General features: G+C 64.9%; 3 protein-coding genes across 3 annotated transcripts; 2 read left to right on the top strand and 1 right to left on the bottom strand.

Moving 5' to 3' along the window:
• The first annotated feature begins 513 nt into the window (after positions 1-513).
• On the top strand, positions 514-7,145 carry HMG20B (high mobility group 20B). Its single transcript, XM_074163749.1, has 10 exons — positions 514-540; positions 1,048-1,121; positions 3,149-3,254; positions 3,517-3,720; positions 3,912-4,032; positions 4,137-4,189; positions 4,457-4,532; positions 4,774-4,989; positions 5,713-5,845; positions 6,025-7,145. The coding sequence occupies exons 2-10, from the start codon at positions 1,084-1,086 to the stop codon at positions 6,035-6,037; spliced, it is 960 nt and encodes a 319-aa protein (XP_074019850.1). The 5' UTR covers positions 514-540; positions 1,048-1,083; the 3' UTR covers positions 6,038-7,145.
• A 318-nt stretch (positions 7,146-7,463) lies between these two features.
• On the top strand, positions 7,464-10,056 carry GIPC3 (GIPC PDZ domain containing family member 3). Its single transcript, XM_074163755.1, has 6 exons — positions 7,464-7,721; positions 8,188-8,373; positions 8,731-8,911; positions 9,387-9,499; positions 9,746-9,827; positions 9,905-10,056. Exons 1-6 carry the CDS (start codon positions 7,464-7,466, stop codon positions 10,054-10,056), a joined length of 972 nt encoding a protein of 323 aa, XP_074019856.1.
• Positions 10,057-10,328: 272 nt separating this feature from the next.
• TBXA2R (thromboxane A2 receptor) lies at positions 10,329-12,143 on the bottom strand. The gene is made up of 2 exons (XM_074163754.1): positions 11,240-12,143; positions 10,329-10,875 (listed from the first exon to the last, which is right to left on the bottom strand). Exons 1-2 carry the CDS (start codon positions 12,059-12,061, stop codon positions 10,606-10,608), a joined length of 1,092 nt encoding a protein of 363 aa, XP_074019855.1. The 5' UTR covers positions 12,062-12,143; the 3' UTR covers positions 10,329-10,605.
• Positions 12,144-14,831: the final 2,688 nt, after the last annotated feature.

Genomic DNA, 14,831 nt, shown 5'->3' with positions numbered 1-14,831 from the left:
ACTGGGGTCACTGGGAGCAGTGCGGGGGGGCTGAGGGCCATTAGGACCATAAGAGTGGGCATTGGGGTCACTGGGAGCAGCCGTGGGGTACGGGGGTTGCTGGGAGCAGTGGGGGAGGGTAAGTGGAGTCGCTGGGATGACCCTGAGGTGGGCACTGGGATCACTGGGACCATCGCCGGGGTGGGCGCTTAGGGGCACCCGCGGTGGGTCGGGTGCGGTGGGCCCTACGGCATGTCATTGCCCCTTTAAGGCGCTGCCCACCCCCCAATACCGCTCCGTCCCCACGCCGATCGCTGATTGGCGGGCGGCACGCCGCGCGCGCCCAACTCAACGTGCGCGCAGGCGCCGCGCCGGCCGGCCTCCCTCCCTCTCCCCGCCGCTCACCTCTGACGTAAACCGTTGCGGCCAATCCGCGTTCGGCGGCGCCCTCCACAGCTCTGCGCGCGCGGCCAATGAGAAGCGCCGAGGCGGGCTTCTACTTTGCATAATAATAGAGGGGGCGTGGCCAGGTGAGGAAGAGCGTCGGAGGGGCGCGGGGAGGTGGGGGGGTCCCGCGGGGATCGGGGGGGGGGGGGGGCGCCTGCTGGGGGGCAGCGGTGGGATCCCGGGGGGGAGGGGGAGGCTGAGGTCCTGACGGGGGGGCAGCCAAAAAGGGGGAGCCGGGAAGGAGGCGCCGTTTGGGGGGGGTGGGTTTGGAGTGTCCCCACGGGGCAGAGCTCTGGGGGGTCTTTGCGGGGGCGGGGGTTGAGTCCTGCGGGGGGACAGGGGGCGGGGCGGGGGAGAAGCCTGTCGGGGGGTCGCGGTGGGATCCCCGGTAGGTGGGGGGAGGCTGAGGCCCTGGATGGTGAGGCCCGTGGGGGTCTGGGGGTTGGAGAGGCTAAAGAGGAGGGGGGCTGGGGTGTCCCCACGGGGCAGAGCTCCGAGGAGTCTTGGGGCGGGGGGAAGGGGGGGCAGGCAAAGGGATGGGGGGGGGACACCCCCGAGCTGCCCCCTTGGAGCCCCCCAGCAGCCGGCGGGTGCGGTGCCAGCTCCGTCCCTGTCCCGCAGGGCGCTGACCCAGCGGGGTGTGGAGCCCCCGGACCCATGGCCCACAGCGCCAAGCAGCCGCCTGCCGCCATGCTGTAAGTGACACCCCCACCGCACTCTGGCCCCCCCTGTCACCCTGTCCCACGCCCGCCCCTGGCCCTGCGTTCCTTGTCAAAGGGTGCCACCCACCCTTGGCACCACGGTCTTGCCGTGCAGGCCTTGGGGGTTTTCTGCATGTTTTGGGGACCCCTGTTCCCCTCTGTGGGCTGTGCCTCTCTCCCCTGCTTCGTTAGCTCTTGCTTTCACCTGGCTGGGCTGATTAGCACAGGGAGCTCTGATGTCAGAGAAGGGTCTCGTGAGATTCAGACCAGTGAGGACTTTGTCCCCATCCCCACAGGGTGACCCGCGTGCCGTCCCACGCTGGTGTCGGCCCCCATGCTCAGAAGGAGAGGGCTGGAGGGAGGGGGATGCCAGAGCGAGCCGGCCGAGGGAGGCTCAGATAAGAGGAGGAATCTTGCCTGAAATAACTTTACTTTTTAAAGCATCCTTAGGCACGCGAGGAATCCGGACGGTGGGGGGGGGGGGGGGGAGGCAGAGCTCCAGCGTCTGGTGGTGCAGGATGTTTAGCGTGTTCCCAGCCGTGGCGGCTGAGAACAGTGATACTGTATGGACATCACCAGGAATATTTCTGTTAGAGTTGATAAAGAAAGCCTAAGGCTGGCTGTGCCCGTGCGGAGCCTCAGGGATGGGTTTTTTACCCCAGAAGATGGGAGAAGAGTTGGTCTCACACCATTCCGTAGGCTTTTGTGTGAGTGTGGGGATGCAGGGCAACTCGTCGGGCTCAGATCCCGATGGGAAGAGCTCGGCTGGGCACTGATTCCATCTGTGAGGAGCAGTGCAGTTACAGGGGGTGTCCCTGGGGGGCTGCAGAAAGGGCCACTGTCAAATTAATTGCAAGAGTGGCTCGTACGAGTGATAACCTGATAGTCGTAGGTTGGGGTCTCGGAGGGGATTTGGATTCATGCCAGGCACGTGACGTGACAAACAGGTGAGAGAAATTCTGGGGTGCTTCCTGGGTCAGGATCGGTCTGGCTTTTGGTACACAGCAGCATTTTCTTTGCTGGGGCTTGTGCTTGTCCCTGTGCTGGTCACCGTGTCTGGTGGCTTGGATGGAACCCAAGCGAGCACCATTCGCCAAGGGCAACTCTCGAGCCCTTCGTGGCTCTTCCATCATGGGAGTCCCCACCGTGCTCTGCCAGTGGAGACGCTCTGACGGAGCAGGAGCTGCGTCGGGGTCCCAAGGGTGCGAGCGGGACAGGCTGTGGGACAGAGTCAGCTGGAGAAGGGGCCAGGGAGGGTCCCTGCAGTGGGGCTGCGTGTGCTCAGCCGGGGCAAGGAGGCTCTACCAATCTGGGTGCTGGACCCACATCCTCTGATGGATGATGCTGATCTGTAAAGGCGAGGCAGGAGGTTGGAGAGCGGGAGTCGGGGCCACCAGCCCTGTGTTAGAGCCGCTCAGTGCGTCTCGGAGGCAACACGGGCCACAGGAACCTGATGGAGCGGTTGTGGCTGGAGCGGGTTGAGCCGGTGCTGGTGCCCTGCCCTCATCCTCTGCCTTGAGGGTTCTCCTTATCCCGGGCACTGCTTGTGCTGGGTGTGGGTGATGCTTCCAGGCGGTGCCCCTGGAGCCAGGATCCAAACCACCGTGGCTTCTCCTCCCTTGCAGAGGAGGATCAACTGGTTCATGCTGCTTGGGACTTCTCACACAAGTGTGAGCCCAAGCCCTGGTAGCACACAGGGATGTCACTGCTGCTGTTACCTGCCCCCAAGAGCAGCACCGGTGGCTCCCAGCCCCCTTCCAAATGTCACTGGACCTTGGGGCAGCTTTTATGTGCCCAGGACTGCCCTGTTCACCCAGTGCTGGGCTCTGCTTGAACCCCATCGCTCACCTGTGGCCTCCCCTCATGGAGGAACAGGGGCTTCAGCGCTGATAGCAGGTTTGGGGGCTGTTTGGGTGGGTGGTGGGAGCTGAGGGCTCTGGCGAGTGTGAGGCTTTGCTGCAGGGGAATGTGTGATCCCAGCATTTTCCCAGCCCTTTCTGACGGGTACTCTGTGACTGCAGACATGCCACGGGGAAAACTCAGCATGGAAACTTCCTGGTGGCCATCAAGCAGGAGAAGGGAGAGTCGGCACGGACGAGCAGCGAGAAGCCTCACGGCGAGGAAGAGGTGAGCTCCAGTGCCCTCATTTGTCGTGCACAGTCCCCGGGAGCAGAGTCTGTGTTGCGCAGCCTGGGGCTGTACCTCCACTTGCCCTTTTGCAGCCCCCGCAAGCCTGTGGCCGTGGCTGTGGCCTGAGAAAAGGCTCAGACCTTCCCTTGAGGGACGGGAGACCCAGGCGGGTCCAGGTTGCTCCTGTGTCCTGCCAGCACGATGGCATCGTGCACTCTGATCCATGACAAGTTCTCCCTTTTCCTTTGCTGGGTGCCAGCCAGTGAAGAAGAGGGGCTGGCCCAAGGGCAAGAAGAGGAAGAAGATCCTTCCCAATGGCCCCAAAGCCCCGGTGACGGGCTACGTGCGTTTCCTGAATGAGCGGCGCGAGCAGATCCGCACACAGCATCCTGACCTACCCTTCCCGGAGATCACCAAGATGCTGGGAGCTGAGTGGAGCAAGCTGCAGCTTTCGGAGAAGCAGGTACTGGCCCCCAGGAGAGACCCCCCCCCAGGGCTGGGCAGCACCCTCTGGACCCTGCACCCCCAAGCTGGGCTCATTGTCCGGCTGCAGCTCCACAGAGGGAGCTTGTCCCAGTACGGGTGGGCTGTTGGGCAGGAGCTGGGCTCCGAGCAGTGGGGAGGGGCCAGGCTGAGGACCCTCTGTGACCATAGCGGTACCTGGACGAAGCAGAGCGGGAGAAGCAGCAGTACATGAAGGAGCTGCGGGAATACCAGCAGTCAGAGGCCTACAAGATGTGCACGGAGAAGATCCAGGAGAAAAAGATCAAGAAAGGTGGGTTGTGGGGGCAATGGCTGGCAGGAGCCGGCCGAGCACTGCCAGAGCCACCTGGGGGGCGCTGGGCTGGCTCCTGGGGTAACCTCCCTCCTCCCTCCCAGAGGACGCGGGCGCTGCAGCCGTGAACACCCTGCTGAACGGGCACCCGCACAAGGTAAGGCCCAGCCGTGTGTGGGGAAACTGAGGCACTGCTGGGTTTGTCCCGTGGGAACCGACTGCAGGTTTGGGCAGGGGGAGGCTCCCGGGTTGTGCTTCAAGCCCCAGTTTCCCGTTGAAGCAGAGCCTGAAGTGGCAGGAGACAAAGCACAGCCTCCTCCCTGCCTTGCCCCGTCCCTGTGCCGCCCGTCTGCCCAGCCCCAAGGAGACAGGGTCCCCTTGGGTGGGCTCAGCCCTGCCTGATGTGTCCCCTCCTGTCCCCCAGGCTGGTGAGGGCAGTGACACCTTCTCCACCTTTGACGTGCCCATCTTCACGGAGGAGTTTTTGGACCAAAACAAAGGTGAGAGGGGCTGGGCTGTGGGGCTGGGGCTGCAAGTGATGGATCCCACGGGGACAGGACCACGGCAGGCACTGGGTGCAAGATCCATGCTGTGGAAGGTCCCTGGTGAGGCTGGATGGGAGGGATCACCCTGGGGGTTGGTGACACTGAGCCTCAAGAGTCGTGGTTGGGGAAGGGATTGGGGGGTTTGGGATGAGGAAGAGTCAGAGGAGCCACCCCTGACATCGCGCTGTCCCCGCAGCCCGGGAGGCTGAGCTGCGGCGCCTGCGGAAGATGAACACGGAATTTGAGGAGCAGAACGCCATCCTGCAGAAGCACACGGAGAGCATGAACTGTGCCAAGGAGAAGCTGGAGCAGGAGCTGGCCCAGGAGGAGCGGCAGACCCTGGCCTTGCAGCAGCAGCTCCAGTCCGTGCGGCAGGCCCTCACCGCCAGCTTCGCCTCCCTCCCCATCCCCGGTGAGTTCGGGGCAGCTGTGGGGACCAGCCTGAGGCCTGTGGCCATGCAGAGAGGCACTGGGGGGTGATAATTACTCATTTGCCGATGGGGCAGGAGCCTGGAGCACTTTGGGGGGCTCTCCGGGAAGCCCAGGGGTGTGACAGCCCCCTAAAATGGGGTAGGGCAGGCTGGGAACTGTTCTTCTTTGGAGCCATGGGCAAGGCTGTGCCCACAAGGCAGAGCTTATAGAATCATCGAATCACAGACTGGTTTGGGTTGGAAGGGACCTTAAAGCCCCCCCAGTGCCACCCCCTGCCCTGGGCAGGGACACCTCCCACCAGACCAGCTTGCTCCAAGCCCCCTCCAACCTGGCCTTGAACCCCTCCAGGGATGGGGCAGCCACAGCTTCTCTGGGCAACCTGGGCCAGGCTCTCACCACCCTCACAGCAAAGAAGTTCTTCCCCAGATCTCATCTCCATCTCCCCTCTTTCAGTGTCAAACCCTTCCCCCTCCTCCACACGAGTCCCTCCCCAGCTTTCCTGGAGCCCCTTGAGGGACTGGAAGGGGCTCGAAGGTGTCCCCGGAGCCCAAATCCTTTTGTTCCTGGGTTTGTGTCGGTTCAGGCTCTCTCCCGCTGCAGGAGATGGCACCAAGTGTTCAGGGTCCCTTCCCCAGCCACCAGCACGATGGGCAGGGCTGAGTGGGGACTTGCTGGCCCTGCTCACTGGATTGTTGCCTCGTAGGCACTGGGGAAACCCCCACGCTGAGCACCCTGGACTTCTATATGGCCAAATTGCACAGCGCCATCGAGAGCAATCCTCTGCAGCATGAGAAGCTGGTGGTGCGCATCAAGGAGATCCTGTCCCGGATAGCCAGGTGAGCCGGGCCCTCCTGTCCCCGCGAGCACCGGTACCACCGGGTCAGCCCATGCTGGGGGGTGACGGGAGCTGAGTGGGGAAGGTGGGCGCAGAGAGAGGGGCTCAGAGCTGCTCCAGGCAGTTGTGGGAGAGAGAAGCCACCCCCTGCGACCCAGCCTTGCTTTCCTCCCTCTGCAGCGAACACTTGTGAACTGGACCAGTCCCTCCTGGACCCGGGGCCGGCCGGACCACGGCCCTGTCCCTTGGAGCTCACGCAAGGGACAGTCTCTGCTGGTGGTCCGGCTGCTTCTCCCTCTACCCCCTGCACCTCGCTGGAGACGTGAGCTGGGACCCCTCCAGCCCCGCTGTGGCCGGGTCCCACCACTGCACCGTCTCTGAGGACCTTGAGCTTCTGGGGACCAAGTGGTGATAGGGCTGGGGGCCCGTGGCCGACGTGGTGCTGGGTGAGGTGGTCAGCGGTGGGCATTGAGTGTCCCCCCCCTGCTCTCCCGTGAGCTCCCCGGCTCCTGCAGCTCCTCCTCCCTAAACCAGAGACCCCCAACAGCTGCCCCATGGCAGATGAGGTCCCTGGGGGTTACTGGCCTGGAGGGAACCGGCCTCTTCCAGGGGCTGCGTTAACTGGCCTGTGAAGGGAGGGGGTGCCCTGGGAGCCCCCGGGGCTCAGCTCTGCCTCCTGGCCCCTGGATCAGCGCAGGGAGCCTCTTGGTCCCCTGTCCTGCAGCAGGTGAGGTGGCAGCTTCCTTCTGCTCACCTCTTGCTTTATTTAATCTTCCCCCTTCCCCTTGCTGCTCCCCCACGGGTGCCTTCAGCCCCCTGCCTGTGTCACCCTGCCTGTCACCTCTCCTTCCGCTGCCTCTCTGGGACCAGGCAGGGCAGCTCCTGCCGTCTGCAGTGGTGAAGGCAAAACAAATCTTCGTGCTGGAGCCGGGACCGACCCCTTTGTCCCCCTGCGGGGAGCCCATGGGGCCACGCACAGGCTTTCAGCTCCTGCCCGAGCCCGTCCTGCATCGTGGGACCACCGTGATGGCAGCTGTGCCCTGGCCATGCTGTGCCAGAGTTGCCTGTCCCCGGGGCTGCCCGTCACTAATCTCAGACTGTAATTAGAGAGTGTCTTATTTTCTTACTAGCACTACATTGATCTGGCCCCGGGTTTAACCCGGAGCTGCTGCGCGACTGCTCCTCTCTTGCCTGCAAGCTCCATGCTCTGTAGATGAGTCTCCTGGTTGCCATCTCCTGGTGGCCACTTGGCTTGGGATGGAGATGGGAGCAAATAAATGTGGGAGAAACAACCAGCCTGGGCTCTGTGTGTTCAGGCTCCATGTGTTCATGCTCAGGGGCAGCTCCAGAACCGCTCCCAGCCCTAATCCCAAGGGTTTTGGGATGTTGTAGGGTGATGGCCCTGAGCTCATCGCTGCAGCCCCCAGCCCCAGCTGGGGAGGGTACGATGGAGGTCTCCCACCTCCTCCAGCCTCCCCGGGGCCCTTCCTGCGTGGCAGAGCTCACCCGATCCCAGTGGGTCACCTGCGCCGTGGGATCGGGTTCTCGGGCCCGGGGATCACCTTACGGCTGAGCCGGGAGCCAGCACCCATCTATAATTCATGGGCGCCGGCAGCGGGATGCGGCGGGCGGGCAGGCACGGCAGGCAGGTCCAGGAGGGCAGCCCCATGGAGAACGGTGTGGGGCAGGAGCAGGGGACCCCCGAGCCACCCGCCACTGAGGGCAGCCCGGCCCCCCGCCCCCCCCGTGCCCGCCCCAGGCTGGTGTTTCACACACAGCTGGCCCACGGCAGCCCCACGGGGCGCATCGAGGGCTTCACCAACGTCAAGGAGCTCTACGCCAAAATTGCTGAGGTCTTCGGCATCTCGCCCACCGAGGTGAGGGGGCTGTGGCTGCCGGGGTGCGGGGAGGGGACTTTGCACCCAAAGTCTGGGGACACCAACCCTGTGGCACTGTCCGTGGCCACCCATCCTGTGGGTCCTTGGCTGCTTGCAGATGCAGCCCACAAAATGACCTGGAAAAGAGTGTTTTGATCTCAGGGCTGTCCCTGTCTCCTCTGGGGAGTGTTTGGGTGACACTGCCTCAGTTTCCCCCCAGCACGCAAGTGGGGGCGGGGGCTGCCTGTTCCTGGGCCAGTGCTGGCAGCTGTGTAGCCTGGAGCCAAGGGAAGGGCACAGGGACTGGGTCCCCAGGCAAGCTGGGTGTCTCCAGACCCCTCTGCCCCCCTGCCCAGACCTGGCTGGATCCACCTGTGGTCGGCACCTGCCCCAGCACCACTGATGCCCCCCTCCACTGCCCCACCGGGGCATCCCCAAACCCTGATGAGGGGGTTCCCTGGGGCAGATCCTCTTTTGCACGCTCAACACGCACAAAGTGGACATGCAGAAGCTGCTGGGGGGACAGATTGGCCTGGAGGACTTCATCTTCGCCCACGTCCGGGGTGAGACGAAGGAGGTGGAGGTGACCAAGACGGAGGATGCACTTGGCCTCACCATCACAGACAACGGGGCCGGCTACGCTTTCATCAAGGTGAACCCCCACTCTGTGGGGCCATGCCGGGGCTGGGGGCAGCCCTGGGGGCTGTGGTCCCACAGGTGATAGCCCCTGCTGGCACCCCATCCTGGGACCATGGTCTTTCCCTGGTCCCCTCCCACCAGTGTCCTGCCCAGGCCATGGGGGTCTCCCCCACCGTGGTGCAGTTTGGCGGGGGGGGGGCCCTTCCTCCCTGACCTGGTTGCTAAAGGACATGAGACCATGGGGGTGTGTTTTGTGGGGTGGGATGGGGGCTATGTCTGTCTGTCCTTCCGGTGGTGCCACCTTGTCGCTGTGTGTGTGTGTGTGTGTGTGTCCCCGTCCGTCCATCCGTCCCCCCTCCGCGGTCCCCAGAGAATCAAGGAGGGGAGCATCATCAACCGCATCCAGACGGTGTGTGTGGGCGACAGCATCGAGGCCATCAACGACCACACCATCGTGGGCTGCCGCCACTACGAGGTGGCCCGGATGCTGCGGGAGCTGCCCCGCGCCCAGCCCTTCACCCTCCGCCTGGTGCAGCCCAAAAAGGCCTTCGGTGAGTCGGGGGGGGGTCCCCCTGCTCTTGCCCTGGGGACTGGGGGACCCCTGGGAGGGCCATGGGGAGACAAATCCCCTGTGGGGATCCCCCTGCCCTGCAGCCCCCCCCTTCCCCAGGGACTGGGTGCCCCCAGGGTCTGCCACCCCATATGTACCCCACAGCCCAGGAGCATCCCTGCATGACACCCATGTGGGCACACCTCGGGGGGGGGGGGGAAGTGGGGGTCCTCACACCTGCTTGTCCTCTCCGTGGGCACCCCCACTCCTCCGTGAGCACCCTGTAGCCATCTGCCTCTCTACCCTGCACCCACGGGTGTCCCTTATGCCCATGCTGCCCCTGAGCAACCCCTCCCCGTACACCCCCCCCGGGTGATGAGATGTGGGTGGGCTGGGTGATGGCTGGGGTGGTGGGAGTGAGGGGCAGGAGGTGCCAGGCCCTGCCTGTCTCCTCGCCCCCCAACCCTGGGGTGCAGACATGATCGGGCAGAGGACGCGGAGCAGCAAGTCCCCGGGCGAGGGCAGAGTGGCCAGTGGGAAGGAAACGCTGCGGCTGCGGGCGCAGGGCCCGGCCACGCTGGAGGAGGGGGTAAGACCTGCCCCCCCCACCCCGAGACTCTCCCACCCTGGCCCCATGGTTGCTCACACTGTGCCTGGGGTGGGATGAGCATCTCCATACCCCTGGGTGAACCTCACAGGGTGCATTGCGGGGTGCCCACATTTGCAGCACTCATGGGCATGGCTCTGTGGGAGCGGGGGGGTGTGTGTGTGTGTGTGTCCCTGGGCTGTGCCCCCTAACTCCCTGGCACCTACCCGCTGTTCCTCTCGCCTCCAGCCCACCCCCTTTGAGGAAGAAGCTGCCCGTCGGGTGGATGACCTGCTGGAGAGCTACATGGGCATCCGCGACAGCGAGCTGGGTGAGCGGGCAGGGTGGCGGGGGGGCCCCCTGGACCCTCACCCACCACTGACCGTGCCTCTCCTCCCCTCCCCCCAGCCTCGACGATGGTGGAGGCGGCCAAGGAGAGCCCTGGCGCAGCCCAGCTCGCCCGCGGCTTGGACTCGGTGCTGGGCGAGTTCGCCTTCCCCCAGGAGTTTGTGGCCGAGGTGTGGGCAGCCGTCTGCCACCCCAAGGGGGGGCAGGAGTAGCTGGGGGGGGGGTGGCAGTGCCCCTCACCCATGTCCCCTCCTTGCATCCCCACCCCACCTGGGGCTGACAGTGCCTGGAGGGGTCCCCATCCTGCCCCCTGCACTCTCCTGAGCTGCAGGAGGGTCCTGAGCTTCTAAGGGTTGGGGGGGCAAGGGGCAGCAGGGCACCCAGTTCCCCCCCCATCCCACTAGGGACCCCCCCCTTGCGCACTCCTGAAAAGTGGTGGGAAGTGGCTCATTAAAGCAGAGACTGGAGGAGAAGGGCTGTTGGTCTGGCTGGACACGGCGCTGGGCTGCCCCCCGGGTCCCGTGGGGTGCTCACCCCCCGTGGGCACAGAGAGCTGGACAAGCCGTGTTTTATTGGGGGGGGGGCACTCAGATGGGGACGGGGAGGGAGGAGCAGCCCTGCGCCCCCCCTCAGGTGCTGGGGTGGGGGTGGGGAGAACCCATGGATGCAGGTGATGGGGACAATCAGTTAGCCTGGAGGGGGTGGGATGGGGGGATGGCTTGTGTCCCCCCCCAAGTACCTGTCCCTGGGGGGGGGCCCTGCTACTGCAGGACGGAGTCGGGGGTGAGCTTGCGGCGCAGGGAGGGGTTGAGGACAGGGTAGAGGGAGAAGATGGAGGGGCGGGGGCGCAGGCTGGGGTAGACGCGCTGCAGCACGGCCCGACGGAAGAGGATGTAGACCCAGGGGTCCAGGATCTGGTTCCAGGTGACCATGCGGATGTAGATGAGCAGCATCTTCTGCGTCTCGGGGGGCAGCATCCGGATCTGGCCATTGGCCGGCAGCTGCTGCAGGACTGTCTGCACGATGAAGATCTGGGGGGATGGAATGGGCCAAGGCATCAGCGGGGGGGGGGGGGAGTCCATGAACTGCCCCAGGGTGGGGGAGATGATGAGGGTACAGGCTGGGTGTTGAGCCTGTTGGAGAGGTGTCCCAGACTGGTTTGGGACCCCCGATACTGGGAAGCACCTGCTGTGCCTGCGAGCGGTGCTGAGCCCCAGACCCATCGCCGGGTGCAGAGTGGCAGTGGGGGGGACACCAAAACACAGGGCCTCACCAGGAGGGACATGGGGGGGGAAAAATACCCCAAGACCTGGGACCTCACCAGGATGGGCATGGCGGAGACACCAAGGCCCAGGAGGGACATGGAGGAGGGGACAGCAAGACCCAGGGCCTCACCAGGAGGGGCATCCAGCAGATGGTGGCGATGACCATGATGCCCACGAGCTGCACCATCATCTCCACCTCGCTGTCCCGGCGCCGCTGCACTGACTCCCGGTCATGGTAGACGCGGCAGAGTGTCACCACGCTGACGGTGTTGAAGATGAAGGAGAGCAGCACGGAGAAGATGCCCAGGAGGGCAAAGAGCAGGCAGAAGATGACATCGCCGGTGTCAGGCAGGAGGGTGATGAAGCACCAGGACCCGGGGTACTGCAGCGTGTACCGCCCCAGCCCCAGCACTGGCAGCAGCCCCAGCAGGCAGGAGAAGCCCCACACCAGCCCCACGATGGACCAGGCACGGCGCTTGGAGATGCTGGTGGAGCGGGAGAAGGGGTGGTTGATGCCAAAGAACCTCTCACCAGCCATGGTGGCCCCCAGCAGCAGCGGGCACTGTCCGAAGAAGACCATGGAGAAGCCGAGGAAGTTACAGAGGTGGCAGCCGGGGTCCACCTCAGCCCAGGCGAACTTGATGAAGTGGTAGGGGATGATGACCGAGGCCGTCACCAGCAGCCCCATGAAGTCCGTGACCACCAGCCCGCAGAGGAAGACGAGGAAGGAGGAGCGGGCCCGGCTGGACAGCTTTCGGGAGGAGCTGAGCAGGACGCAGAGGGCGAAGAGGTTGGAGCAGAGGCCGATGAGGCCGAAGGCGGTGGAGAACCAGGGCGAGGTGATGCTGTTTTGTGCCGTGTTGCGGCCCTCGCTGGTGTTGAACACCCCGAAGCATGTGTCTGACCGGCTGGCCATGCTGCTGTTGGGGGGGTCCATGTCCCCCCACCCCATCCCGCCCCTTCCAGCAGCTTCAGGCGCCCTCCTGGCTCAGCTCCATGGTGTCCTCTGGTGCTGGTACTGATCCCGCCTCGCCCTGCGGGGACAAAGAGGGGGGTTTAGGGCCAAGCCCATCCATCACCATGGAGCACCCTGCGGGTTGGGGAGGGGGGACACTGCGCCGGGACCACGGCACGTGCCGGGCTGGCACTGCTCTGGGTGCAGCAGCAGCCACCGTCGGGGAGGGCCCCAGCCCCGCAGCTGGCCGGGATTAACCGTCCCCGGCCATGAGCCACATGGGGCTGTTGCCATGAGGCTGTAATCCGGCGCGGTGGGTGTTCGGAGAAGCGCGGCACTGGCAGCTCGGCTCTGATGGTACTTGCTCCATCCCGTCCAGGAGGGACGTGGCCAGACACCCCCGAGGAGATCTGCCCTCTGCTGTGGGAGGGGGGATGCTCTGAAGGGCGGGGTGTGCAGGAACAGGGGCCTGATCCTGGCACCTTTCCCATCCCTGCTCCTTCCTCTCTGCACCCCTGGCTCTGCAGGGAGAGGCCCCATTCCCACAGTCTGGTGGGGAAACTGAGGCACGGGGTGGGACATCCCTGCCCATAGCTGTGTGCTGCAGCACCAGTGCCATCACCGCAGCCAACCCACAGCCCTGGGACACACAGCTGGCCTGCACGTGTGACATCCCTGTTCCCCCCCCCCTTTCCCGGCCCCGCCACAGCTGGAGTCGAGGGTCTGTCACCGGGACGTTGGCCCGGCGGCTGTGACAGAGTGCATGGGGATGGCTGCGGTCGTGGGCAGGCCGGTCGATGCCACGCTGGCTTGCTGGGCTGTGACCTGGGGCCAGGAAGCATCCGGCATCTGGAAAGCCCCAGGGCTGCCGCCTCCATCACTAATTAGTCCAGGCTGCAAATGGGGGCATGTGGGATGGGGCAGGAGCATGGTGACAGTGGGGACTGGACACCACAAGGGCCAGAGCCTTCCCCTCCTCCTGGGACCTATTTCTCCAGGCAGTGGATGTCCTCGCTACCCCATCCCCACAGCGCTGGCTGACACTGTCCCTGGGGCAGTGGCCCCCATGGGATGCCCAGCTGTGTCCCAGCCCACTGCCTCTGCAAAGACCTCTCTGTGGTGCTCCCCAGCCGCGGGGGTCGTGGATCCCTGCCCTCCCCTCATGCAGGGTGGCACTGCCGCCTGCCCTCTGTCCCTGTCCCCAAGCCAAACCTCAAGCCAGCCCCGATCGGTGCCAAACACAGCGGCTGGTCCTGCATCCAGCCCTGCTCTGTGTCCCCATGTCCCGGGCAAGCCCTGTGCTGCATCCCACAGCCTGGCACCCCCCAACTCGCCACCCCCTTTCTGGCCCCCCGGCACGAGGGTGGCCATGGGGCTGGGAGCCGCTGTGCACACCCGAGGAGTGTGCTGATCCCACAGCCTGTCCCAGGGCTGGGATGGGGCCAGGCATTGCAACATCCCCCTCCGGGGCCACATCCAGGCGGGTGGCTGGGCTGGGGGTGCTGGCACCCATCCGGCACGGCAGCACCCCCACCGCCAGCAACACCATGAACCCTTGCGGCTGCTGGGTGGTGGTGGGGACATGTCTTCATCCCTGTCACCGTCCCTGTCCTGGTGCAGGAAGCTGGCAGAGCGTGGCAATGATTCACTGCTGCAGCGCGATGACAGCCATGGCTTTTTCCATGAGACAAGAGCAAAAACTTGCCACTGTTTGTTTTCTCCAGTCCCTGAGGGATGGCGGCGGCCCCAGAGGCGTCAGTCCTCTTGAGACAAGCGGTCAAGCCTCAGTGTGATGGTTCTGGGCGCCCGAGGAACCACCAGCCTTTCCCATGTCCCATGAGAGGCGACAAATTCCTCCCCACCTCAGAGGTCCTGCTCTGCTGTCCCTTGCCATGTACCTGCCCTGTCCTCAAACGTGTGCCCATCTGTGTCCCCCCTCTGCCCTGGGTTGGTCCCCATGCTTGCTTCAGTGTGGCTGGGGATCAGGAGCCCATGGGGCAATGCCACCCTGCTGTCCCCATCGCCCAGGGACTCACAGCCATGGGATGCTCTTGGCTCGGTGTGGCAGGATCCGACCCCTCTCCCCACGTTGTCCAGAGAGAGGATCTCCCCATGGTGGCACCATGGCTGGGCAAGGACGCACCAGCCCTGGCAGCTCCACGCTGCTCACCCCAAACCCCACCGTCACTCACATGTCCTCCCCGTCCTGCCCCAGCACCACCATGACCCGGACCCTCACCCCCCACTGCCTGCCGGCAGGGCCGGGGACACAGGGGTCTGCCCCAGGACCAGCTACGATGCTGGGACAGGCTTGGGGACGAGCAGTGGGTGCCGCCCTCCTCGTAGCTGCCTCAGCCCTCCGGCATGGGACCACGCAGCACTTAGAGGGAATCAAATATTAAAGAGCTGGGAGCCAGCCGAACCCCACGTGTGCCAGAGCAAAACAGAGGCACTTACGGGAAGGGGTTCATGTGGGGGCCAGGGGCTCCTCACTCGCATTCTCCCTCCATCACAGGTGGCCACAGCAGGAGGACGTGCGTGGGGACAGCAGGTCCTGTGGAGGGGAGACCCTGAGCCCAGTGCCTGTCCCTGCCGACCCCGTGCTGCGGTTTGGGGTTACCGGATCCGGCAAAACCCTCTCCCAGGGAGATCCCACGGGAGCAAGGGTTTGGCTGTGAGTAAAGGCAAAGGGTGCTGGGGTTAAAATCCTGATGGAGAAGGGCTGTCTCCAAAACGGGCAGCTGGAGGCCGAGAGGCGCTGGCAAAA

Source organism: Numenius arquata, chromosome 25 (genome assembly GCF_964106895.1).
Source record: "Numenius arquata chromosome 25, bNumArq3.hap1.1, whole genome shotgun sequence".
In the NCBI taxonomy this organism is placed as follows: domain Eukaryota; kingdom Metazoa; phylum Chordata; class Aves; order Charadriiformes; family Scolopacidae; genus Numenius; species Numenius arquata.
This window is presented reverse-complemented; position numbering and strand designations above follow the sequence as displayed.